The sequence below is a fragment of the Microcebus murinus genome, chromosome 9 (genome assembly GCF_040939455.1).
Source record: "Microcebus murinus isolate Inina chromosome 9, M.murinus_Inina_mat1.0, whole genome shotgun sequence".
NCBI classification, from domain to species: Eukaryota; Metazoa; Chordata; class Mammalia; order Primates; family Cheirogaleidae; genus Microcebus; species Microcebus murinus.
Genome location: NC_134112.1, coordinates 67,211,881 through 67,239,807, shown reverse-complemented (window position 1 = coordinate 67,239,807; position 27,927 = coordinate 67,211,881). Strand labels below are relative to the sequence as shown.

General features: G+C 37.4%; 1 protein-coding gene across 7 annotated transcripts in view; it reads left to right on the top strand.

Moving 5' to 3' along the window:
* DOCK4 (dedicator of cytokinesis 4) overlaps window positions 1-27,927 on the top strand; it is a 424,117-nt gene that overhangs the window by 170,565 nt on the left and 225,625 nt on the right. For all 7 annotated transcript variants that reach the window (XM_012736139.2, XM_012736138.2, XM_012736141.2 and 4 more), the window contains exons 2-5: window positions 17,457-17,540; window positions 20,484-20,524; window positions 22,550-22,605; window positions 26,504-26,600. In XM_012736139.2, coding sequence (XP_012591593.1) covers window positions 17,457-17,540; window positions 20,484-20,524; window positions 22,550-22,605; window positions 26,504-26,600 — 278 coding nt within the window. The remainder of the gene's footprint in view (window positions 1-17,456; window positions 17,541-20,483; window positions 20,525-22,549; window positions 22,606-26,503; window positions 26,601-27,927) is intronic.

Below are 27,927 nucleotides of genomic sequence, written 5' to 3'. Positions count from 1 at the left end.
TCAGGCTGGTTTTGAACTCCTGACCTTGAGTGATCCGCCCGCCTCAGCCTCCCAGAGTGCTAGGATTACAGGCGTGAGCCACTGCGCCCAGCCCTGATGCTGAACTTTATAATGACAGTATCCTGTTGAGTAATGGGAGTATAGAATGATGAGGAGAGAGAAGGATTTTTTTTTTTTATTATGCGAGACAATTATGACTTGTCTCATATATAACTTGTCTATTGTTTTTGTGGACTCTAAAGTCTTAAGGAGCTGTTCTCTAGAGATAATGTTGTTCTTGCAACTTTTCCATTTCCTAGGGGAGAAATGGGCAGGGAAATGAAGTGCAAATACTTGAATAAGTATAGAGGAAATTTAAGGAGCTATGTTGAGAAATCCCAGATGAAATGTAGGATTATATCATGTTTTACCAGAATTAGGTGGTAATAGGATCTCAAAGGAACATCTAAAGCAAGGCCACTGTGATTAGCAGTGTCCACACCTTCTCAATATATTCTAGTTCCCTGACCCTATTGCCCAGCTTTTGTTTGCTTATTAAATTTCTTTAATTATTTTTATTTGAGGGGTACCCGTGACACTGGTATACAAAGCAAAATCAATTTCAGCCTATTTTCTGTGCCATATGTGTTTACGATGCCCTCAGGTTTGGATTACTGAAGGTATTATCATTTAAGCCAAGGACTATCTTGAACACATAACTGATGTTTACTCATTTTCCAAAAACAAATGTAAATTCAAAAATGTCTTTTTCACGAGGCTAGTAGGTGCAAGCTGCAGACTAGATGAAAGGCATTAGGGTTCAAGCTGACATTTTTTTTTTGGTTTTGTTTTGTTTTAACAAACAAAAGGACCTGCCACAGCTAGGAATTCATGTAAAGCTGATTTGTTTTTCCTTTCTTTTTTTTTTTTTTTTTTTTACCTTGAGGGTTCCAGATTGATGCATATTGAGTAGCTTGACATATGTTACTTCTAGCAGGACCCAACTAGTCTTTGGGAAACTGACAGAATGATCTATTATTTGTACACATGTATCAGGACAAAAAAAAGTTCAATCTTATGACAAAGAAAGGACCCTGTTAGCTCTCAACTCATCTATTGTGATGAGATCTTCACTAACCTGTCCTCCTATGTCAGTCCCGAGGTCAGTATCAGGCAAGAGATGATTGAGAAACACTTAATACTTTTATACATCTGTCACACAGCTTCAAACACAATGTAGGGATGTTTTTCCATATAATGTTTGGTATTTTTAACTCTGAATTCAACTGCAACTTAAACCGGAATTTTCTGGCATAATACGATTTAGTTTTATATTTATCTCCTAGGTCAGCGGTCCCCAACATTTTTGGCACCAGAGACCAGGAAGATAATTTTTCCATGGAATGTAGGGGGGACAAAGGGGGGCAGGCAGTGGAGCTCAGATGGTGATGCCAGTGATGGGGAGCAGCTGTGGCCTAGTTCCTAGCAGGCCTTGGACTGGTACTGGTCCATGGCCCAGGGGTTGGGGACCACAGTCCTAGGTAAAGAAATAAAGGAAATGACCTTTCTGGTTGTCCATGTTTTTAGGAAGAACTCACTGCAAAATGCAGAAATTTTTTGACTGCATTTTCTAGTAGGTAAATCTGCTATTCTGGATTCATTAAAAATGTCAAAAAAAATGCATAAATATTTAATATATTAAAAAGACCTTAAAACTCAATGATTAAAAAATTTTTAAGACCAGGCACAGTGGCTCACACCTGTAATCCCAGCATTTTGGGAGGCTGAGCCAGGAGGACTGCTTGAATCCAGGACTTCAAGACTAACCTGGGCAACATAGAAAGACCCTGTCTCAAAAATATATTTTTTCAAGAAGTATCTTAATCTTCTACTAATATTTCACTCAGCTATAAGAAGTAGAGATAGGAAAGATAGCAGGGGTATTTGTTTATATTCTATAAGAAGGTGACAAACTCGATTTTTAAGAATATTATTGTGGGGTCTTGATAGCCTTTGGTCAGTGTTTTGATTTATTCACTTAGATTTAGAAATAGCTAAATTATTCATATAGATTGCTTTTTGACTTTAAGGATTCATTAAACCTATATTCACATTAACCTATATTTATTATTAATAGTGAAACATTTCATGAATTGGCAATGCCTTATAAGGTATAACTAACACATGGCTATTACCAGAGGCTATAAAGCAAGATACTTTTAATTATAGTTATTAATAAAAGGATAAAAAGTCATACCTTATATGTACTTTTCATTCAGGCTTAGGAATTTGAGCTCCTAATTCTTCCTTTTATTAATGGGATTTATCTGTAAATTCCCACACACCTGGGCAAGAATATATCCCATCCTCAATCTAATTTTTTAACGTTAAGGATATTTTTGGAAGTTTAAGATTGTCTTCCAAAAAATTAAATAGTGAGTTGTTTAAAACTTTTCTGAAATCTTATTAGCTTAGGGCACATGTTACTTCACTTTGCATTGACTGGAAAGTACTTTTGTACTCACATTTCACATAAGCACCCAGGGCATTCACACTGTCAGATTTAGTTCATAGACAGACTGAGTCACTTCCATTGATGGTCAGAAAAATAAAAACAAATGCAAGATTATCATTCGAACCAAAAAAAAAAAAAAAACTGCAATAGATGGATTGTTCTTAATTAGCATTGTGAAATAAGTAACTGTTTTTGGCCCTGACACCAGACCCTGTTGTCTGTTTTTGAAAGTATTTTGGAAAATTTATCTAATTTGGAAATTTCATAGTAGAGAGGAAAGGATAAATATTTATAAAGATTTCAACTGATTTTAATTCCCATGAAAAATAGAAGAGGATGTGTATGTGTGTATGTGTGTGGGGGGGTAATTTTGAAAAGTTTCTTCTAAATAGTGCAGTCCTTTGCAAACAGAGACAACCCAGATTTCAGTTATTGTAGACAACATCTGGGATCGATAGTTAGCTGGAGTTTACAGTGAGAAGAAAGGCTTGGGAAGCAACTGCTTCATTAGTTTGTGAAAGTTGAAGAGGAGAAGAACAGAGGGCATGGTCCCCAGGGGAACTTGGTGCCCTCTAGAAACTCTGAGGAAGGATTTAAAAGTTCATTTATGATTGATAAGTGCTGAGTCGGTAATGTTCATTTTTATCCCGATTCCCTGATTTGACTATTACAGTTTCATCAGTTTTGCCTTAACTTGTCATTAAAAATTTTTAAGATAAACTAGCAGCATTTCCCCTCATAATATCTTTTCATTTTAAAAATAGTCATTGAGGGGAAGCAGAAAGTCTTCATTGAGAATTTATAAAGTAGAAATAACAAGGTTCCACTAATTTCCTGGATAATATAAGCCACATGAATATACCAGGGTCACAAGTCCCATATGGAAAATGATGTGAATGTTGCAGTCAGTCCCTTCTCGTCCCTGTACTGTTCAAGTCTAAAGAATGGCTGGCCTGGGCGCCCCCCCAGATCCCAGGAGACATGGGTGTTCATTCCCTCAGCTCCTGCTGGGCAGGTGACTACTGCATCTGCCCTGGAGATTGGGGTAGGGTGTGGGTGAAAGAGATTGGTGTTCCTAATGCACCAATGTTCCTATGTTCCCTTGGGGAAAAAGGAAATGATGGAAGCAGAGCCAGGCATTTTCATCATTATATAATCTGTATTGGAAGCTCTCAGCAGTGTGGATAGATCACTAGGTTGTGGCAAAGTTGGGGTGTGGTGGCCTTTGCTGGGATCAGGGTTGTCTAGGAGACCAGGATGAGAAACATCATATTGGGGAGGAGTTCACTCATGCCCTTTCTCTGTCCACATTTGTCAAGAACTGCTCCACCTCTCCCATACTGAACCTCCTCTATTATAAATCCCTTTTATCCCCTAATTTTCATTGCATGTGGAATTATTTCAGCTGCTTAATCAATTAAGTAGGCTATTATAATGTACCTTGAGAATCTAGGCATTGATTCCAAATAGCCACCTTTATAAAATTTCCAAAATGTAAATCCTTTGTAAGATTCTCGCTATAGTTTGCAGTCAATGTCTTTAAGATTTTAATACTCAGTTCTAATAAAGTATGCAGCAGAATTAACAACTTATGATGGCTGCTGTGAACATCAGTAAGGCTATGACCTCAGTTAAAAATAAGTGTTATTGTACAAAATTATTAGGAAGGCTAGATTCCTGCCATGAAGTAAAACAAATATATGATTTTACCAAGATTCCCTTTTAAGTCACTGAGAATTGCAGTGAATATAGAAGGCTTTAATTCAAAGTTGCAATTATAGTTAATGACAGGTCCCATCTAATTTTTGTTGAAAATTGTTGTGCAAAACAGTTGAAAAGCTACCTTTCACCAAACACACACATATATAAATTCTTTGGTTAATGAAGTAATATCCAAAGAGGTCATGCTATGTAATGAAACTTGGACAAAAATGTTAATTTTTTTCATTTTCTGAAATAAGTAAAATGTTTTTCACTTTCTGAAGCAAATAAATTGTACGTAATATGCTGAGTAGGTCATCTGAAGGATTCCTATGGTAAAGGTATTAATTTTGTGCTTTATCTTAAAGAAATTAAGACTAAACACAGTACGTTGTGTCCACTTCAGGAAAAAAACCTATTTTGAGTTTTGATTGCAATTAGAATAATCCAGCTGTGTCTGAACAAGCCTGGGAGAAAGGAATCATCGTTAGAAATGGTTGCAGACAAGAATGATCAGTGGAAGCTACGGTCTGATGAAAACAGTATATTTGTGTAGTCTCCCAGTATCTCCCCACAAGATAATTATAAAAGCAAAAATAGTTGCTATGCCCTGGAGAAACCTGGCAGACACCACTTAACCAAGTGATCAAGGTTACTATCACCAGTCATGAAACCTATCACCGTCATATACAAACCTCCTGGCAAGAAGCACAGAGCAGGGTGCATCATCACGTGTGTGGTGCTCTTGCCAAAAATGCATATTCTACATTTAATCATGAGGAAACAGACAAACTTAAATTTAGAGATATTCTGCAAAATAACTGGCCACTATCCTTGAAAGCAGCCAAGGTCATGAAAGACAAAGAATGAGTGAGAAACTGTCCAATATGGGAGGAGACTAAGAAAATAGAACAACTAGATGTCATGTGGAATCCTGGATGGGATCCTTAACCAGGAGAAGGATGATGTTAGTTAGACAGTAGGTGAAATTTGAATGTGATGTGTAGAATAGTTAATAGTATATGCTATAGTTTGAATAGTTTTGTCCCCTCCAAAATTCATGTGGACTTTTAATCCCCTTCAAAATTCAGGTGTTGCCAATGTGATAGTATTATTAAGAGGTGAGGCCTTGAAGAGGTGATTAGGCCTTTAAGAGAGAGGTGAAGGCTGCTCCCTTATTGGTGGCATTAAGGACCTATAGAAAGAGGCTTCGCTGGTGTGTTTGGGTAGTTTGCTCTCGCTTGCTCTTCCTCCTTCCACCTTGTGAATATGAAGCAAGAAGGCCCTCTCCAGATGCCGGTGCCTTGATCTTGGGCTTCCTTGCCTCCATAACTCTGAGGAATAAATTTCTGTTATTTACAAATTATCCAGCCTGTAGATACTCTGTTATATCAGCACAAAAATAGACTCGGTATATTGTATCAACATTAATTTCCTGGTTTTGGTCATTGTGCTGTATTTATTTAAGATCTTAACATTTGCTGAAGCTCACTTAAGAGTATATTGACTCTTTATGCTAATTTTGTAACTTTCTTTTAAATCTGAAATAATTTCAAAATTAAAAGTTAAAAGGACAATGGGCATAACTTATTTCCACACAAGAATGATAGAACTATGTGTGTCTGTTTTGTGCTTATAATCAGTGCAGAGACAAAACACAGAAGAACAGAAGGGAGAGCTAGACTGGAAGTGGAGCTGGGCACGTGTCTGAGTCATGGTTTGGGAGTGCTTACTGGAGAGGACTGTGTGTAGCTGGGTCTCTGTCTTCCTGTTTACTTTCATGGTATTTGCTGAGCAATTAGTAGATCCTCATTTCTAGGTGCTCTGCTGAGTGGAGTCCTTGCCCTGAAGATGTGCTTAGTCTTATTGGGGTAACAAGATTCCGACAGATGGTAGACATTGATAAAATTGATAAATTAATAAAATAGATTAAGTGCACATAAAAAAAGTGCTAAGTTGAATGCTCAAGTGACAAAAATCTAAGCAGCTGAAGAGTGGCCTGTCTACACACTCTGAACTTTGTTTCGTAGGAAGCAAAAGATAGGAAATGTGTTCTTTTCCATGACTTATGAACTTGATGAAGCAGATGGAAAGTGGTGTCTTCACTGTCATATTTCCAGTGCCAACACAATGTTGGCACGTGGAAGGTGACCATTAAATATTGGTTGAGTAAATGAGTAAAGTGCACAGCTTGGTGATTTCATGCCATTAGATATCCAGCTGACATTTATTCAGTACCCTCTGGGCATTATGCGTTGTGCTAGTTGTTGGGAACATAAAGAAGCCCCAAACCTAAAGGTGGTAGGTATAGAAAGTGTTGAAGGGACATAAATAGGAGTAGAGTGGTGGAGTGGAGGATGGAGTTAAGCCTTCCTCAAGGAGGATGCTTGGGTTGTTTTGAAGAATACCTGGGAGGAGAAGCAGCTGGAGGCCTAAATCCCTAGTGGAGGGAAAAGTGTTTACTTGGATAAGAGTTTGGTGAGACTTCTGAATGGGGTTCTTGAAGGATGAGTCTGGGTGGAAAAGTGTGCAGGTGCTAGAGTTTGAAAGAACTTTGGACTTTGTTCCTCTGTTTCTCCATTGAGTGGTTCACTGGCTTCCCATTTCCATGAGAAATTGTTTTTGACTAATTGTCAATGGCCAAAGCCAGGAAAAATTAGTGTTTGTTCAAAACTGGGGATTGGTTTAGTCATCAGAGCAGAAGGTGGGGCAATAGTAGGAAGCTAGAGTTTGATCTCTTCAGATGGGAGTGCTAGCAGCACATCTGCAGGTAATATTTTTGTATTCTAGCAGACCTCTTGAGAGGTCGACATTGGTAATGGGAGTCAAGATTTAGTTGGGGAAAAGAAATGCCTGGGAAGGAAAATCAGAAAAATGAATGCTTGGTTGTGTGAGGAAGATGAATGAACAGAGATGAGACAAGACTGAATATTATGCTGGAGAGAATGCTGGAAGAAGCTGCAAAAATAAGCTGGGTACTCTCCATGTGGGGCTGACCTGCAGAGTCACTCTGGCATGGGGGTGGGGGGGCTGGGGGAGAGACAGGTAGAGACTGCAGGGCTGTTTTGGCCTAGCCCTAGATATACTACTTCGGTTCCACCATGCTATGTGTTTTGTGACTTTGAATACTTAGTAGTTAGAGAAATCAGAAAAAAAAAAGGAACAGAAGGATATAACAGGTTATTTTTTTTCCTCTCTCTTCCCTTGTAGCAAAAAAACTAAAACAAAGAAGTCAGGAAACTTAATCCTGTATCTCAAAAAATTATCTTACACAATATTATTTGAATATTAATCATCACAAATTAGATAAAGCCAATTTTGTTTGTTTTTACCCAATACTAGTGATAGATTTAATTCGTTTGATTAGCAAATGGCATTTTGCTTATTAATAAAAAATGTTCACTTGGATTGTAGGGAAAGCAATTTTTGTTTTCTGTAACTTCATTCTACTTTGTGGCATGAAGGCTACATTGTAACTTTTTCCTGCCTGGGGCTATTATCCCCTGGACAAATACTATTATTGGGGCAGAGAGAATGTTAAAAGCTGAATCTCCTTCCATTCCTATCTCTGCTTTAAGATTTTTGGGGAAATCCCTCTTAAACTCCATTACTTTCCTTATCAGTCTCACTGCCAAAGCCTTTTTTTGCTGTTTTATCAGAAAAAGCGGTAGTATCAGCTTTATTTCCTCTTGAGTTCCTTAAGCCTGAATATTTCTAAGTTTAACTTATTAATGATGATTTCCAAGAAGCTGTAATAACAAAATAAAGAAAAGATTTTTGATTTACTATTATCCATGGAAGCCTTATTTTGGCTTTTGAATATTTAGCAGATTAAGATGTAGCTTGCAAATTTCTAGTTAACAATTATGATGAAAAAATAATATCCCATATTTACTTACCTCTGTACGCTTACAAGTCCAGTTCTCATATGTCTGTTTGATTCTCCTGATGTCTCTTTGAGGTAGACTAGGCAGGTGGTAGCATCACCAGGTGACAAACAGAGGACCATGGACTGCATGGTTCATAGGTGGCAGAATTAAATCCCAGGCCTCCATCTCTCTGCGTGACATTGTCTCTCTTTCCTAAGTGCTAGGAGGCTTTTGAGATAATTGTTCAAACTTTCTCTCTTCCAAAATGCTCCTCTTGGCTGGCAGTTGGCCAAAGCCATAACCTTTTCTGTCATATTAAGTTGTTTTTAAAAGTACTGATAGGTGGATGCAATAATTAGTTTAAAGTTTTATTTTTTGACCTTCGTCGGTTCTTCTTGCAGCCACTAAGGAAAGTGCCTTGGCATTTGTGACATAAAACCAAGGTGAAGGCTGGGCATGGTTTCTCACACCTGTAATCCCAATGCTTTTGGAGAACGAGGCCAGAGGATCGCTTGAGGTCAGGAGTACAAGACCAGCCTGGGCAACACAGTGAGACCCCCATCTCTACAAAAAATAAAAATAAATTAGCCAAGCATGTTGGTGAGCACTTATAGTTCTAGCTACTTATGAGTCTGAGGCAGGAGAAGCACCGAAGCCCAGGAGTTCAAGACTATAGTGAGCTATGATTGCTCCACTGCATTCCAGCCTGGGTGACAGGGCCACCTGGTCTCTTAAAAAAAAAAAAACAAAAAAAACAGGTGAAGAATATATTTATGACTCTTTGGGGGAATAAAACTGGTTCATTTGCTGCCGCAGTAACAATGTTCAAACAAATCTTAATGTGGAATCATTCCTTCCTGGTATTATTCGTTCTTTTCCTTGTCTACCTCTTTCTTCTTCTTTTTCTCTATCTCTAAAATGAGTATTGAAATGTCTGCCTCCTGGAAGATTAGAATTAAGACATAAAGAATTTAGCAAAGCCCTTAAGACAAAATACTAATGCAATAATGTTATTTTCCTTCTCCCTGAAAAAAGAGGACTTGCCGGCAAGAAATAAATTCTGAATGGGGAGCACTTGGAAGCTTGTAAGAGGCTGAGCCCCCCAGGAAGCAGATCCTGAGATGGAGATTAGCTGGCAGGCTGTTTATCAGGAAGTACTCTTGGGGTTCACGCCTGTGGAAGGAAGAGGAAGGAAACAGGCCTTGGCAGAGGAAGCAGTTGACCTGCGATGCAGGTGCAGTGACAGCCTGAGTCATCTAAGCTGGAATGGCCGTTCAGGGTTGTGCCAAGTTATCTTGCCAGGGGCCGCCTCCGTTGGATGTAGGCCGCCCTGGGAAGGGGCCCTGACCTTGAGCAAAAGCAGCTGTCTTCAGGGGAGGCCGTCCAGAAGGGGGCTGGCAGCTGAGGACAGTCTGCCCCAGTGCTCCCAACTACGTGGAGAATACGTCCTTCATTTCTGAACAGGAATCTCAGTGGTGCATCACAGCCGCCACCACCTGTGCTTTGCCTTGAGTCCAAATGATGGTGGTTCGAGCAGCATGAAGTTCTGTACTCCCTGGTGGAGTTATTCTCTTAATGGTTGAAGACAGCAATGTATGTTCAGGTGGTACTTGTAACATGTCAGAAACAAATGCGTGCATTTTATCCAGCATGCTTCTGATTTTTTTCAAAGTCACTTAGGCCAGAAGGGAGTTGTGTGACATGTCGCAAAGGCTGACCACCGTAACTGTGGCATAAGAATGCAGTCCTGCTGGTAAGTGTGTGTGCATCTGTGCCTCGGGGTGTGCCTGCAAGCTGTGTGAGGCCGGCGGGCACCCTGCATTTACAGAGTGAGGACAGATCCCAAGCACGCGGCAATTCTGTGGACCAGAAGATGGAGCACAGCATTTCTTCATTTCTCCTTGTGAGTTCATTTTAACCACCAGAATAGTGCCCAGGAGTTACCACTGCATCTCCTCCTTCCACATTTCCTTTGATTTTCTTTTTTTCAGGGTCTCTGGACTGCCTGCCCCCATAGGTCTGCTGTCGTACTGATCGCCACTTGGGAGTTCTTTGAAATTGGGAAGGACCACCTTGCTCCTAACCTCATCTTGTGGAGGGAAAGGACAGAAGGGATAAAAGAGAAAAACTGTTCTGTCCTACAATCCAAAGTGACAGCACCAATGGAAATCTCCAAATGATTTCTGTTCTCTCTTCCCTCAATCCCTGTCCCAGACAGCTATAAAAAAGGGAGTGCCTTGAATAGACTATCAGTTTGATATTTATCTTTCCCCATGGCGGGAGGTGGTTTATACACATGCAGAACAGGGGACCCCTTTTCCTCTTTCTCCACAGTTCATCATTTTCTGAAATAAAATATCTGAAAAGAACTAAATTCTTTTCAGATATTTTAGTTCTTTTCAGATATGCAGTGGTAACTCCTGGGCACTACTCTGGTGGTTAAACCCCTTTCCCTTTTCTCTATTTCCTCCCAATTTTATCCAGAGTCTTTAGAAATTCTGCCTTTTTCTCCCTTTTCCCTTTGTGAACCTCCGAAATGATCCTCATAAAAGCCGATTAAACTCAGTGTAGGTACTTCCATGACCAACCAGAGCCAAAAAGACCCCGTTTTAAATGTCCTCAGAGGAACGTAAAACTCCTTTAGAATGTCCACATGTCTGCACCTGCCTCATCACTGCCTTCCGATTGTCACTGCTGTGTTCTGAGTACCAGTGGTCAAGATTTTACAACTATCTCGTAGAAAATTTTATATTTAATTTCTGGTGCAGTCATAGCTCATTTTTGCTGTGAAAAAGAGCAGTTTCCTTTTGGTACTAAATAGATTTCTGTGGGATAACCTCAGAACCTGAGAAGAGCAGCTTCATGGTCTATATTGTAAGCAGTCAACTCCTAAGTGACCTTTTAGACCACAACCCGTTCATGAGTTGGAGATCTTTTTACCGGAACGATGAAGCCAAGATTCTGACTCGGAGAGATGAGTTTTCCTTCCTTTGTGTCACAAGGGACAAACCCTTTTCATTATTTGTTTCCTGCATTATGTTCCATTCATCTTAGACTGTCAGCTTGCAAAGGGCAAGGGCAGTGTTTGCTGGGCTTTCATTGAATTGTGGCAAGCAGAAGCAGGGTAAATATCATTTTGACGATGATAAAGGATATGTTATTGTCTGCAATTCAGAGCTATGTGGTTGTCTTATAATAATTTTTCATAATTTGTTTCGATTTTAAATCTTAAAAATCATGGAACCCTGCAATTGAATTTGTCTGTACTAAGTTTACAAGTTTTAAAATACACATTGGTTCTTTGAATGAGCAAGTAGCATCATTGAAACTAAGAAATGAGTCCCTATTTCACAGCACCATTTTGCTTTCTTTTTACCTTCCTCATAAAAAATTAGGAGTTGTATTTGAGCATGTTTGTCACAGCTATTTAATTTTTAATAAGCTGTCAAGAGGTGCGGAACTGATATCATTATATAAAGGAATGACACTTTCACTGATAAAAGGCAGCTGGTAAGGGCATCCCTTTCAAAATGATTGTGCTATAAATTTAGTGCTTTTTAGCTTACATATATTTGAGGACTTGAATTATAAACTAGGTTTGCATATATGTTTATTAGTTCAAATAAGTTTTTACATAGTAGCAAATGAGCAGAGATCCACACATCACTATACAGTAACACATAGTAGTTTCTATGTGCTCTTTAAAACTGTACTCTCAGGACCCTTATAAGTAAAACAATAGAACTGAACACTATGTTCCTACCAAGGATTCATTCCCTCTGATATATTCTGTTTCTACTAAAGTTCAATTTATCAAAAACTGTTGAATTTATAAGAAAACAAATAAGAAAAGGAAACCAAGATCAAGACAGTGTGTATTCATGTTTAGTAAACCCCAATATTATTTCGGGAAAAATGCCCTAGGAGGTATACAATGAGTAGACTTTTGTTTGAAGAGATAACTACTTTACAATAACTGGTGACAAAATGAATTTCAACTAGAGATTTGTTTCATGGAAAAACACTTGGAGAAACTTAAAGGGATTTAGTTGAAAAAGTTGTTTCCAAAAGGAATCTAAAAATAGCAAGTGCTTTAAAGTGCATTTGATGGAAATGCAAATTGAGGCTTCATTAATGCACATGTTTTCTTTGTATCTTTACTTTGCTCAACTAGTTTTCCTTAGTTTATGTTACATTTCATGCTACCATTGACAAACATTAGCCAGTCATGTTTTCAAATCCTTTGCTCTTTGGCCTAAAACTCCCTTTCAACTTTCTCTATCATAACCTGAAGCCCAAAATATCTTCGTTGAGTATAAAATTCATCCATGTATTCATTAATACACAGGAAGGTGGAGTTACTTGTCCAACTCAAAGATTGAGATCTCCAGTATGATCTGCTGTTTAATACTTATTGCTTAGATATTTTTAGTTATGGGAAGTGTCCCTGAGGTTATCTGAATCCATTAAAACCTGGGTACCGTTTCTTAGTGGCTTCATTCATTCATTCATTCCATGTGTTTCCTCATTCATTTACTCAGACACTTGTTCTGGTCTTGTTCTGGTTACTCAGACACTTCATATTGAAAGATGAGTGAAAAATAGTTTATCCTCTCAAGTAGAAAGACACAGGTAAATAAAATGCTATAACTTACTCTATTTAAGATATGGTCAAAGTGCCCTGCGAGCACAGACGCGGGAGTAGTTGATTCTATATGGACCTGATTCTATGATTCTATATGGATTCTATATGGATTCTAATTGATTCTATATGGATTCTATATGGAGAAAGAGATAGAGTAGCATTAGGAAATCTTCTAACCTTGGAGCTAAACCTTAAATTAAGGCTGCTTTGCAATTCCCAGTATAAAAGGGGTAGAGAAGGCAACCTTCTAAAGAGGGAATGATATATGTGAAGGCACTGAGGTTTGCAAGAAGGAGCCTGATGAGACTTGGGTATGGCTGAGCACAGGGAGCTGTGCAGAGGTAGGTGGGGTGTGAGCCTGGAAAGGTAGAAAGAGAGCAGTTGGTGAAAACCTTCTATGAGATGCTGAGAGCAGGTGATGTCTTCTACTTTATCAGATGGCTGTTGCAGGTGGGGACATATGTTCATTTGATCACAGGCAGTGACTAAACTGAGTAGGCTGGTTTGGGGACATAGTTCTTCAGTAAGGACTACGCTGTGTCACTGCTGAGCTAAAAGGCTTCTCCCAGACTCAGAATTTCAGGCTGACAGGGACCTTTCACTTCACCTCATTTAGTTCCTTTGTTTTATAGAGGAACCATCTGAAGGCCAGTGAGATTGGAGAATTTATTAGCTTGCCTTTAATAGTTATTAACTATTACATAGCTGAACAGTAAAATCAGAATTAACCCCCGTCGACTGATTGGATAAGACATGAAATAATACATGGTTATGACCCAGATAAACTCAGTTTTAAATAGCTCCCATGAAACAGTGAGTATTCACAGGTAAGATAGTTTGGTTCTTAGAATTTGGAGCATCCTTTTAAAATTATATTCTCAATAATAAAGGAAACTGACTGTTTAAGACCAGAACATGTGACAGGTAATAGCCATGCCCCGCCCTCATTCATTGGCTCAGTAACTATTTACTGAGCGCAGAGTGTGTACCAGCCTCTGTGCTGAATTGGGTATATAGTTAAGAGCTAAAACCAACACAGTCTTTCCATCCTTGGAACTTACAGTCCAGTGCAGGAGCCATCATGCAAAAACTTGCACACAAAGGGGTGTGATTAAGTGTCACATGGTGCTATGAGTGCATGTACATTGGGTTGAGGGGATGTGCATCAAGGGAGGCTTCCCCAAGGAAGTGACCACTGGACTGATACATGAAGGATGCATGGCGGTTAACTTGTTGAGGAGGGAAAGGGAGCCTGTTCTTGCAAGGGGTCAATCATGTGCAGAATCCTCTGCGGGAAGGAGTATAGCGAGGAAGGTGTGGATGGAAGGTCGTAGTGACTGGAGTACAGAGGTGGGGCTGAGAGGCGCGGGATAAGACCATACAGAAGGGCAGGGTCTTACAGGCTATGGTCGTGATTATCGCGTTGTTCTCAGAGCTTTGATATATTTAGGAGGAAGATGACATCAAATGTGCATCTTGAAAAGATCTCCCTGTTGTGTGTGAAATAGATTGGAGAGAAACCTGTACTTAGACATATTAGGAGACCATGAGCAAAGACAACAATGGGAGTGGATGGAAATGTTGACAAAGGGTGGCTTTGTGAGATATTTGAGATAAGATCAGCGTGACACAGGGATGGACTGGCTGTGTGCAGGAGGTGTGTGAGGTTGAACCCCGGGCTTCTAGTTTGTACAATCAATGGATGGTTCTATCATTTAACACAACAGGTAACACGAAAGTGAATCCAGATTGAAGACACTTTATGATTGTATTGGCTCCATGGCAGCATGAAATAAGAAGAAAATGACTAACCTCATTAAGCTGTTGTCCAACACTGTGTGATACATTCTAGTGCCTTTTCCTTTTTAAGGAATTGCATGTAATCAAGGAAAGATAATTTTCCTGATATCATATGAAAAGAAACATAAGCACAGATATGACAGAATCAAAGGTAACTCTGGTGGCCTTATGGACATTGTGTTGAGGAACGATAACCATGGACAGGAAGAACTCTTGGAAGGTTTGCAGTGGCCCTGTTGAGAGTGCCAGAGAAACCCAACCAGGACTCCCAGAATAAAGCAGGACAAACATTTTAGAGTGGGTGATTGGGGAAGAGAGATTAGCTCAGATTTGGTTGGGGGATGAAGGGAGAGAATGAGCTCAGTTGAAAGCATGCTAAGTTTTAGGTGCTCAGACATCTGAATAGAGATATACAAGTGGGAAGTTTGTGTCAGGAGCCCAGGACTGGAGAGAGGGTTGGCAAGTCATATGTCAACAGGTGATTCTGGAAGTCTTAGAACTGTCTCCATGTAGGGAGAATGTGTATGGGTAGAAGAGGAAAAGTATAGTTTCAACAACCACGGTGTTTATTAAATGACAGAAATATACCAGATAGTTTAGCAAGTTATTTCGGAGAGGTGCCTTATTTAATTCTACCATTACCTTATGCAATATCTTTATTATTAGCCCCATTTGCCCAATGAGGTAACTGAGATTCTGAGAGGTTGGTGTCTTGACCAAGGTCACATAGGTAATAAGTGTGGAGATATGGTTGAAATCCATGTGTCATGATGCCGCGCTTGATGCTGTTTTCCTACACCCCCGCCTTTACACTTCAGCATCTTGAGGATGGAACCCTGGATGACACCAACATTTAAGAGGAGGGCTGAGAAAGAAGGTCTGGAGAAGATGACTACAGGGTGTGAGAGGAATCAGTGGAAGATTCGAGAGAGGATAGACTGCTGAAAGGCGATTTGAATGCAGCCACAGTGAGGGGACTAGAGACCTTAGTGGAGCAGTTGTAGAGCACGGTGAAGGGTGGATTGTACAGGCTGAGGCAAGAAGGGAAGGTGAAGAACTGAAAGCCGTGAGTGGTACGACTGTGTTCAAGAAGGTGGCGAGGGGAGGGAGAGGGCAGCCTGTGTGGGGAGGCAGCCTGGCGCATAGGAGAGCGTTCCTCAGGGGTAAGAGCTACATGTAGTTTGGTGTTGGGAAGTCCATGGCACTGAGACCTCTGAGAGAAGAATCAGTGGTGCACAGGGTTGAACCATCTGGGTTGTGAGAATTTAAGATGACTTCGTGAGTGTAGAAAGGCAATTCTGGGTGCAAGTTTGTTTTGAAATCTTTTAAATCATAATCAATCTACTGTTTGCTCAGTTATTGATCCCCTGTAAGAAGAGGTCTCTGAAAGTTATGTGAAGTACTCTGTCCAGATGTATAGACTCTTGATTATTTTTCAAGCAAACATCTTCGGTACATCAATATGAGGCCATATGGTATTTATGGTTATAGTTAGAAAATGACATCATAAATTAGTGTTTGTCTAAAATGTTCTTAATTGGTTTCTATGTAGTTATTTTCTTCCGTCTCACGTACTTTGGGTTGTGTTTTTTGTCCTGTGTTTTGATCTCTACTGTTAATTTTGTTTTGAGATCATAAAAGGGCTTGAGACTTCTCTAAAAGCCCATTACTTATTGGCATGTTTTGATTTTTGACAGGTTCATGTGTTCCTCAGGCTTTTAAAATACATTCCCAACAGTAGCCATAACTTATTTTGGGGATTGGGATTATATCTAAATCTTACTCTCTGAAGTGAGAAAGAGTTAAGATTCACTTCTAAACTGTTGGCCTTTTAAAAATCAGTTTCTTTTGGTGTGCACTGCTATCACATCATGCTAGTTGATTTCAGCTAGCATAGTTCTTCACAAGAGACGCCTTTTCTCTTTTGTGTGTTGAGATGCGCTTTGTTTCTTTCTCCATCCTTGCCTCCTTTTTGACCCAAGCGTTACTATCCAGGGAAGAATCACTGAGTTTCATTCTCTCTATAATTCCTAGAGTTGCCTGGGGATGACTGATCTGTATACACTTTCTCTCTGTAGGTATTACGTCCTAGTTCTGCCCTGCCCTGTGAAATGTTTCGGAGACCAATTAATCTAAACAATCTATAATTAATGCTGACCTCCCTCCCCACATTCCAGATGGTATAAGAGCTAAAGCACGTGGGAGTTGTCATAGTGGCTGTGTATTTGGTCCTAGGAGAGGGTCCAGTTATTACTAAATAAAATGTCAGCATTGATTACTACACAAGAAGACTGCTTTTATGCCACATACTGTGTTAAGCCCTAGGAACATAATGATGAGCAAATAGATGTAGTCCCTTCTTTTGAGAAGCTTAAACTCTATGGAAAAGAAATCTGCTTCAAACCATAGAGCAGAAAAGTAAACCAAGCTTAATAACAAGTAAGATATATACTTACCATTTATTATTGAACATATATTTATAAATTCCTGTGGGCCAGGCATATGGGTTGGGGGAGTGAATAGAGCAGTGAACAGGAAGGACCCAATTCCTCATGGAGCTCCCAGACTATACCTTTGTTTACATATGTTACTGGGTGATAGTCTTGATACTTTTTATATTATTTAAATACATTTCATATCTTTGAAATGCATATTTTTTATTTGTTATATTTTTAAATTTTTAATTGTTATAGGTACATAATAGTGGTATATCTTTAAGGCAGTGAAATTCATATTTGTAATACTTGACTAAGGAATTGGCAAAGTATATAAATTTAATGATTTCTTAAAAAAATATATAAAATTAAAATGTGGCTGAAGATTGTAGCTATCAAAGTGTATTTCCTATTCATATTCATTTTTCCTAGTCATTAACATTTAGTAGTAAGCAGTGTAACTGGCTGTCATGGACATGGTTGTCTTCATATGCCTGTATCATTTCTTACAGTGATTGCCAGTTTTCGAGGAACCGTCCCATATGGCCTGTCATTGGAAATTGGAGATACAGTTCAGATCCTGGAGAAGTGTGATGGTGAGTGGCCCGGGGTGTTGCTTGAGGTTGTATGAACAACCTCCTCAACATAGGACTGTTCATAAAGTTTACAGATGCTGTCTATACCTCTTTCAGTCCTTGGGACTTTTCCAGTAGTCACAGCAAATCATTTTTGGCAAAACTTGTTTCTTGAATATTCAGTGTTGAGCTAGTGGAAAAGCATTATTTGGTATTCTTAAGCTGATTGTATTTTTTTTCAATATTACTTCCTTAGACTCATTAGATACTGATAGATTGCTGATAGGAAACAACTGGAGCTACTATATTTGTGGGAATTCATGACTCAGTGCCAAACTAGAAGGCTTTTCTCCGAATCCTAAGGGTCCTGATAAGAACTGGAGGTCCAGAGCAGAAGTGGCCTCCGGAGGTTGGGTAACCAGATGCATCTAAGAAGGCTCCTGCTTAGGCCAACTCTCCTCTGGTCCTGTAACCTTTCTTCCCCCAAATTTGGAATAAAATTATTGAATGCATTTTAATTATTAATATTAGTGGAATATATTATATGACCATATATGATTATTAATTTTTATAGCAGATAACTCATTAAAGTTACCTAATATGTTCTCAAATGTTTCCATTCCTATTCCATGAAACATTCTTAAACTCTAGTCCTTGAAAAGGCTTCAGATGAAATGAGTACTCTCTTTTTTTTTCTTATTAATAAGATGACTACATTCTACAGCCCCATCAGTATGTCTAAAAATATCCATTTTTCTCTTAAAAAGTTTTCCTTGCTGGGAATTTATACAATAATATGATAACATTCTATTATATAAAGGCTTATTATAGGTTAAATTGTGTTCCCCCAAACAGAACTACTATGTTTGGTTAGAGCCTGCATTAAATTGTGGTGATAGATGGATGTTTATTCTGTCTACTGTAATTTATACCTTTAAAAATATAATAAAGTATCCTGTGCCATTACCAGATGCATTTTATCTATTTCTACTTTGTATATAGATAAATATAAAATTTATTTTGAATTGGTGCATGAAAATGTGTTCTCATGGGAGCAGTTTTATAATCTAAAAACTTTTCTATATAGTATAATTGGACAGAGACCTCTCTGTGATGTTTTACGATTCTCAGAAAGTTTTGGTTTCTTTTAGAATAATTATTTATGAATGGATATATTTCTTGAATCTGTCTTCATGGGATCTAATAAACTCTGAGATACAGAGATTCTGATTTCTCAATTCATTCTCCTCTCTTCAGATTAATTTTAAAACCCTTAGGGATGATATTTTCTAATATATCCTTTTAATATATTATAAGGAACAAAAAGGTTTAAATATAAATCTCAGATATTTACTTTTAAAAATCCGATTAGTCAAAAAATTTAGTTAGAAAATGTATTATATAGTAAATATTTTTATCAATAAACAAAATGGTTTCTACACTTGAAAAAAACATAAGCTGAAAATAATACTTTTAAGCAGGTCTATATGTTAATTATGTATATTCATACACACACACACACACACACACACCTTGTATTTATTTTAAACTATAAAAAGACATGTTCCTCCTTAAGGATAGTGCTGTAAAATTGATTCAGAGTGGCTTGGAGCTGAAGTATAGTATATGATCCAACATCCTCAGTGGATGCCTGAAACTGCAGGTAGTACTGAACCCTATATATGCTATGTTTTTTCCTCTACATGTATACCTATGATAAAGTTTAATTTATAAATTAGGCACAATAAGAGATTAACAATAATAAAATAGGACAATTATAACAATATTCTGTTCACAATTTCATGGGTAGAAGATTCATTCTTACCATAATCTTAGCAACCTCAGCATACGGGTTTTTTTCTTTCCTTATTAAGTCAATTATTTTTACCTTTTCACCTGAAGCATTTTACAGCTTCTCTTCAGCATATCCAAATTGCCAACATCACTGCTCTTACACTTTGGGGCCATGATTCAGTAAAATAAGGGTGACTTGAACACAAGCACAGCAATATTGTGACAGTCGATCTGATAACTGAGAGGGCCACTACGTGACTCACAGGCGGAGGGTACCATGGACAGTGCGGCTCTGTTGCATAGAGGAATGATTCGTGTCCCAGGTGGAAAGGGGTGGGATGGTGTGAGATTTCATCTCACCACTCAGAACGGTTTGCAATTTAAAACTTATAAATTGTTTATTTCTGGAATTTTCCCTTCACTATTTTTGCGCTCAGGTTGACCATAGGCAACTGAAACCATGGGAAGTGGAACCGAGAATGGGGGGACTATTGTAAGACATTCTCCAGAAGAAAAATTATGGACAGCTCTTAATCAGACACTGTGCTCATGAAAATGTGCCAGTTCTGGTAGTGAATGATGGCTTTACTCTTCATATGATAGGAGACTGATTATTGTAACCCGAAACGGTGGGCTTAAGGAAATGCAAACTACATGGAAATTCACTACATGACTGTTGGCCACGCACTATCGTTTGGTGGTAGAGTCTGGACTTTGTAGTCAGGCAAGCAGAATTTGGAAATGTATTAAATCATGTGCAAATTCTTGAATTTCCCTGAGACACAGGGTGGCCTTTGATAAAATGGGAAGAAACAGTACTCAGAGGGGTCAGGTAATTTGCCCAAGACTATATAGCTAATAAGTAGCAAAGCCAGAATTTAAATCCAGTGCTCTGATTACAAAGCCTCTACTTCTATTATGCATGTTTCTATTTTTTATATAAATTTTTGAAATAATTTCTCAAAATGGTTTTATTAATAAAAATACCTGTATTAATGGTGACCTGAGCTGTTGTCTAGGCTAATGCCAAGACCCACCATGTTCATACATAGAATGTTTGCATGTTGGGTAAAATTCCATCAGCAAAGAACAGATTGATTTGTTATTGCTTTTTATCTTTAAAATATTACAGTGGTTTATTGAAACATGACCATGATTATTTCCCCACAGGCTGGTACAGAGGATTTGCCTTAAAAAACCCAAATATCAAGGTAAAAATTCTTATTTATAATCATAATTATAGAATTTTTTAAAAAGATAATTACTTAAATTATTTCATTAGACAATTGAAATTACAGTTGTGACTCAGTTGAAATGCCAAATGGTAACACAGATTTTCGTAATTTTGGAAATTCCTTTGAACTTGGATTATAGTAAAGATATGCTACTGAAATGATAATCCTATTTAGCTTTTGAAAATTATACTGAGAAGACCTTAATAAGCTCATTATATATAAACAAAATCTTTTTGAACTGCTAGTGTCTCAGAGAGCTAAGTTAAAATTCATGCAGGAGAAATACATATTCCAAAAGAAATATTAAATAGAGATATTTAATCTTTAAGTTTTCTGTGGTATCATTTGTAAAGTATTGATATGGAGGAACAAGTTTATTTTAGTGGGATGTTAAGAGTTGCTTTGGGTTTGGGGAGGTGAAACCATGAAAACCATATTATTAAAAAAAACATTTTGCTTACCATATCAGATATAAATTAAGATTATTCTTTATATATTCATGTAAAATCTCAGGAATTATAGCAGGAAGTAATGTAATTTTTGTTTTATCTTTTATTTGTATAGTTTGTGATTTTTGCCACTAATTCTTACCAATATCTGTGTTTTTCTACCTTATTCTAATCTCCCCAGTTTTCACCCATACCTCTCATATTATCTAATATTTTCTTATATGTCGTACTCAATTTGGGGTTTAATTCTAGCTTTATTAAGATTGTAGATGAGAAATTATATCATTTCTCATTATCAAAATACCATGTAAGGAATCTAAACTCTTTTGCCTTTTTGCTTAAATACACTGTTTTCTGGATCATTTAACTATTTAATTACTTCATTTAAGTCATTCTACAGAGGAGCATAAGGAACAAAAGCATGTATAAGTTTAATTTTTTAAATACTTTAGCCCTCATTTAATGGTGTTTTTAGACATCTGTGAGGTACATGCAAATATAGCTTCAGTGTTTAATTACAAATTTAGATTATGTTTGAGAAAAATGTTTTATGATTTCTCTGTTATTTCTGCCATGTCTAACAAACCTCAAGTCTGACTTTTCTTTATTAATTATAATTACTCTATTTTTTTACCATACCATATTGAGGTAAATTTAAATTTTGAAGGAAGAAAGTGATTTTCAAAATCTATATACATATTGACTACTATTGAATGTACAGAATTTGCTTATTAAATTGTATTTTATTCTTAGATCCACAATGGTGATATGTGTTCAAATGACATTTGTTTTGTTAAATATTTAATTGAGTTTGTCATTTAATTATACATCAGAAATTCTTCCGAGGATATTGTCATTTAATGGACAGTAAAATTGATGCTCATTTTTGTTTCTTTCAATTTCCAATTTAGAACAAAGGAACAATTTCCTTGCTCTGTCATTTCCCTACAATAAAAAGCTTCAAGCTGGCATGGTTTCTTTTGTTTAATTCTTGTTTCATCAGAATGGCCACATGGTGATTAATTGCTGCTGTGTTGTCATTAAAGATCTTCCATAACACATAATATATATACTGTCTTCAAATTCACAGTGATTTTTTGGTTTTTTTAGTGTGTATTTTTAAGTAGAAGCATGAGTGTTTGGAGGAGAAGAAAAAGAACCACCACCAAAACAAAAAAACCTTCTTTTAAAAGAGTAAAATATGTAGTTTAAAAACTCTTACTCAATATAACATAGTTTTTATATAGAATTCCTGAAAATTTTTAAATTTTCTATTTCCAAAGAAATATACTTTCTGAGATTTACATTTTTTGATTATATTTATTTTTTAAAAATCTCTAAATCTATAAACTATAAGAGTCAATAGTATAAAATGAAAGGAATGAACCTACGCCGCAATCCATTTCAGCCTAGAGAATGTGGTATAGATGCTGTTTTTCCCTATCCCTGATATCGCCATGGTTGTGTGGCTGTGTTTGACACATATGACTTGTAAAACTAACCCTGCCTTAACAGACAGCTAGCACTATGACCTTCTTGTTTTCTCTTCCAGGGTATATTTCCTTCCAGCTACGTTCACTTGAAAAATGCCTGTGTAAAGAACAAAGGGTAAGAAATGAGTTGTATTAATGGTTGGAGGATTTTCACAGAACCATTGCTTATTTTGGAATCTGAAAGGCTTGGTAATTGTCTTGAAAAATGAACTGAAGAAGATCATACATTGTCTGTGTTGTTTGATCAAAGTATATTGTGCTAAGGCAGTTGGAGAAAATTAAGGAACCCTGTCTGCGTGTGCTGGCCAACGGCAGGATCTGGGTCACTGGAGGTCTCTCGTTGTCCACAAATCATATGGAATCTGCCTACTCTTAAGCAGGAATTGGTTCTTTTTGGTTTTTTGCTACATAGGGAAGCATGGCGGTCAGACCCATTAAATGCTGAGTCATATTGTCTCAAAACCCAGGAATTTCCTAGATTCACCACTGATTATAAGAGGCAAAGTCTGCCTTTCTCTAAATGGGCATAATACTATATTCTTATGTGACCACTTCACAAAGCCGTTATTCACCTTCAGAGGATACCATTTATGTGATACTTTGAGCTCATTGATCACTTAGCATTTCTCATATATTTAAAATTTTTTTTCAGTCTGTTTCCAAAAGGATTTGAGGCAGCTGTCAGAACAACATCATTCAAATAATTGCAGGAAAAAAAAAAAAAACAATAGAATGTGCCTATTTAAATAGTTAAGCAGATCATTCATTTTAAGGGGGCCACGGATTTGGACACAAACCTTTGGTATCAGTGTCATAAGGACTATTCAGTGTTATGGTATGATTTTCATTTTATGACAGAAGAATACAGATTCAGCTATAGAAATTACATTTTTCTCAAATAGCAATAAATGACAATTTATTATTTGAATTCTTAAGACACAATAAGTGGGATCTTCAAACTTGAGTTTTCCTACAAAAACTAACAAGAATGTTACTCAAACAGATGATTCTTACATCCACTGTCTATAAAGGTATTAAATTTCAGTTTAGTGAAAGAACTTCTACAAGTGGGTCTGTGGTATAAATACTTTAAGTGTTCCCTATATGGTTAAACCTTAAAAAATCTAGGAAGCCGTTACTCTATGCCTTATACATGTCATCTACTTTAAGCAATATTAGTAGTAGTCTATCATAGTAATTATTTAAAATAGTAAATTGAAAACATAATTCTAATACTAATAATTATCACCACTACTAATATTTTAAGAAATATCTGCCCTTCAGAAATGTTGTGCAGCTGCAGTTCACCAGAAATGTCCAGTAGAAATGTCCAAAATTGTTTGAAACTTTCCTACCAGGGTAGGTTTGACATCCTCCTCCCCACTTACAGTAAACCAGAGGATACTTTAGAAAACACTTCAGCCACATGCTTATCTTTGTTCTGATTGTTCTGCCTTAGTGATCTTGGCTTGGCAATGTGGAAACTCCATGGTCTACCCTGTCTTAAAGTGTCCACTTGGACAAGCCCATGCAACCAGTTCTCTTTCCTGCCTTTGCCCCAAGCCCAACCCTGACCCCCCTCAACTCTGCATGCCAAAGGGCTGCCCAGCCCCCATCCCATGCTCTGACCGAGGGAGAGAAAAGAGAGAATGCTTTGCTAGCCGAGAAGATGGCAGGCATCCCTCCACATAGTCAAAGTCCACCCCTCAAAGTGAGTTGGGATGCGTCATGGTGTTAAAATGAGTACTTTCTTTTTCTTTTCCCTTTTTTTTTTTTTGAAATCCTAGCCAGTAACTGGTGTATAATATGGACCCCTTCCATGAGCCCCAAGGAAGTTTAAATGGCGGTTAGGGGTGTCTCAAAATTTGGTTGTGCGAGGTTAAGGCTTGCCTGTGGGCTCTTCACCTGACGCCGGGCATGATGAGCATTGTACAGCACGACTCTGGGGTAGATCCCAGCTTTATTTTCTAAAAAAGAATTATTGGAATTGATTCAAACCCTAGGTTCCAGGATGGTTGCTGGAAGAAAAACTTTGGCCTGCAAATATTTAAGGGCAAATATTGCCAGATGATTGCTTTCCCAGAGAGGAACCTTTTGGGATTTTGGTGCTACTCGTCTTATTTTAAGTACATTTGCAGCTTGATGGCCCACCAGGATAAGATAGCTGAACAGTATATATCCCAGAATAACCGAACAAAATACAATTTCAGGAGCAGACACTTAGGAAAGACTATTTGAACAGTGATTTTGGTTTTGGTATAAGTAATAGGAAACAGCTGCCTTGCCTAAAATGGTGATTGTGTGCTTAAAAATTTACATTTTTGTTGGACAGCCCCCAAATCAATGCCCTACTGACTGAGTTGCCTTTATGTTCTTCCCTGGGTCTTCAGAGCAATGTAGGGCTGATAGGGGCCCTTAAATTAAATTATAGTTTGTGAATAGTGAGGCCACTTCTGTATTGTTTAATTCCTACTGAGGTCATGTCACTTTTTAAATGTTAAGTAGGATGTCAAGTTTTCCTGGAAATTCAGTGTTCCCTCCTTGACCCTTGTATAGGATCATTTTGTAATCTTCATCTCCAAATATTCATCATTTAAATTGCAACAGCTGCTTCAAAAGCAAAATAAATGTCCTACCATTTGAAAATGTCATATGTAGATTTAATAAAAGGTTCTGTATCTGTCACAGTTCATATGTTACTGTTTACTTTTACTTAAAGGTTTAAATCCCTATTTTACATTTTCAGCTGTGGTTAGACTCTAGAAATAAGGAAAATATTCACAGGGCAGGTATTTTATTTATGAAATGAGGAGATAAAGCTCTGTTGGTGAAGGAATCAAGGCCAGATTTTAGTTCCCATGCTGCTTCTGTCAAGAAGATTTTTATAAGAGACAATTGTACACACTTTGGACATAATATCAAAAAGGAAATGCAGAGCAGTTATTAGCCTCATGCTAAGAAGTAATTTTCCCTTGATCATTTAGACAACCTGGTTCTTTATCTAATATGCTGTTACCTTCTCCATATTAGATGTTGTCCTTGAGAAAAATATTCTGAAATAAAGAAAATAGTCCCCGTCAAGTATAGCAGTAGTATTCTTTTGAGAAACATTGGTAGTAATAGCCATTTAACCACTTTAACCTTCATAAAAACTGAATGAATTTGAAAAAAAAAACAAAACCTGGAGATGAAGATTGTTGTATGCCAAAGGTAGAAGGCAGAGGACAAATTAAATTTTCTATTTTTCCCCCCATCTCCCTAGGTATATTCTCAATTTTAGGACCACAAAACATACCCTACTAGATATTGGTATGAATATTTTCCAAATATAGTTTCTGTCTTTTAGAAAAGAAGTGGAAAGACTATATTATCTTAATCAGAGAGAGGAATATTTTGGAATGGATATTCAAGTATCTGTGATGTCTTCAGCCCTTAAGTTCTATGCTGCATGGTAGCATTACTAATAATACTAATCATTTTTCATGGCCCTGTTTGCAAATAATAAAGCTGAAGTGTTACTGAGATCAAGTGAATGCTCCAGTTCCATATAAAACTGAGTTCGTTTGGATGTTCACAGCCATCATATCCTGATGGTTGAACAGTGTTTCTTCTACTTTTGAATCCTGTGGGCATAGCACTTGGAAGGCAAAAGTCACCCCCGAGTTTATGTAGACCAGTGACCTCGTGTTACAGATGAAGGCTTTTGGACTCAGAGAGGTTAAATTCGTTGCTGCCTAGTGCTCAAAGTGTCACTGGAGTGGAACTCTTCTGATATTGTTCCTTCTCAACCATGCTGTTCAAACTTGATCTGTATGAACTGGCCGGTTGTGTTTGGTATAGTACTACCGTAACCCACTTAGCAGTCCTCATACAAGCTTTTAATCAGATCCTGGGTACTGTCTTCAGAACCAGCAATAATCAGGCAGCTTTCTTCCCTAGTTTGTCTTTTCGACTATTTAAAACAAAATTGTTGCCTATGATATTTACTTTGTTTTTCTTTTTTAATTTCACAGACAATTTGAAATGGTTATTCCCACTGAAGACTCCGTTATCACAGAAATGACATCAACATTAAGAGACTGGGGGACCATGTGGAAACAACTCTATGTGGTAAGTAACTTTTTAATGGCATGATTTTTCAGGTAGAGAATAGTTTTGAGAAATATCTAAACATGAGCTGGGATTCTGATGCAGATCTGCCGTTCCCACTCTGAACCCCACTATACGTGTGGAAATCAGGGGGTGCTAAAGTGTTCAGAAAAATAAATTCTATTTCTCCTTTCATTTTCAAAGAAATTTATAGAACAGCTTAATCATTTGAAGGGATGTGTTCAAAATACAAAGGTATACTTATCCTGCCAAAATGATTTGAAACAGCTTGTCAAAGAGAAAATCCAAATTAGTGAGGGACATTGGCACAGAATGACAGTTTTTGTCTGTTACATCTAAATTGCAATAGGATATTTCATTGAGGCAAGAAAATCTTACAATGTCACTAATAAAATCCCTTTGATGTTGGACTTCTCTGATTATACCCTCCTGGAGCTTTGCGACTCACTATGAAAATCCACAAGGCAATCTTAGATGAATTGCCAGAGTGTAGGTTTTGTAAATACAAAGTCAAGACGACTGACTTCCAGGGCTCTGTTCTGGCGAGGTGCAAAGAAAATGCAGATCTCCTTTGTAGATTTTTTTTTTTAAATTTGTGTTAGAAAGACTACAAAATCCCAGTATTATTTCACTTCAAGTAACATTGTGCATGACACTAATGTAGAAAAAGAAACTATTTGAAATGTTCCAACTACTACATCCTAAATGTCCAACATAAGAGAGTTATAAAAATAATGACAGTGTAAATGTTGTCCATTAGCTGAGCTAAAGCACCGGCACTTTTCCTTTTATGTAGGTAATAGTGGGGAACAAAGTTGAATTTCCTCTGGATTCTGCCTTATCTAGCTATTTTTACCACTTTTGAGATTGAGAACATCTATTTTGGGAACAGTTGGTTGGTTTGAAAGTCTATGTGTCGTAAATTCTAGAAGTAACCTCCTTTCCTTCTAGTGTTCTAAGTAATGGGAAAGAGAGAGAATTGTCTAAGTGTCTCCCTGAATACTGGCATGGTAGTCAGTTATGTTAGGATCAAATATAAATTTTAACCTGGAGAAATTAGATTTTTGATGTTAGGAATGAAGCTACTTTGGCCATGTCAGAGCTTTTGGTTTCTCTTTTCCTCATGTAAACATTTTGTATCAAATGTTTTGGTTCAAGTTCATCATATTTGAGTATATGTAGAGTTTTGTCCATCTTCTTTCCAACAGTGTTAAGGCATTTAGCTTCTCCACTCAAAGACGTTTGATGAGGGTAATAATACTTTGTAAATTGTAAGCAATATATGAGATAGTATATGTCAAACACTTAGCATAAAAGCACGTGGTAA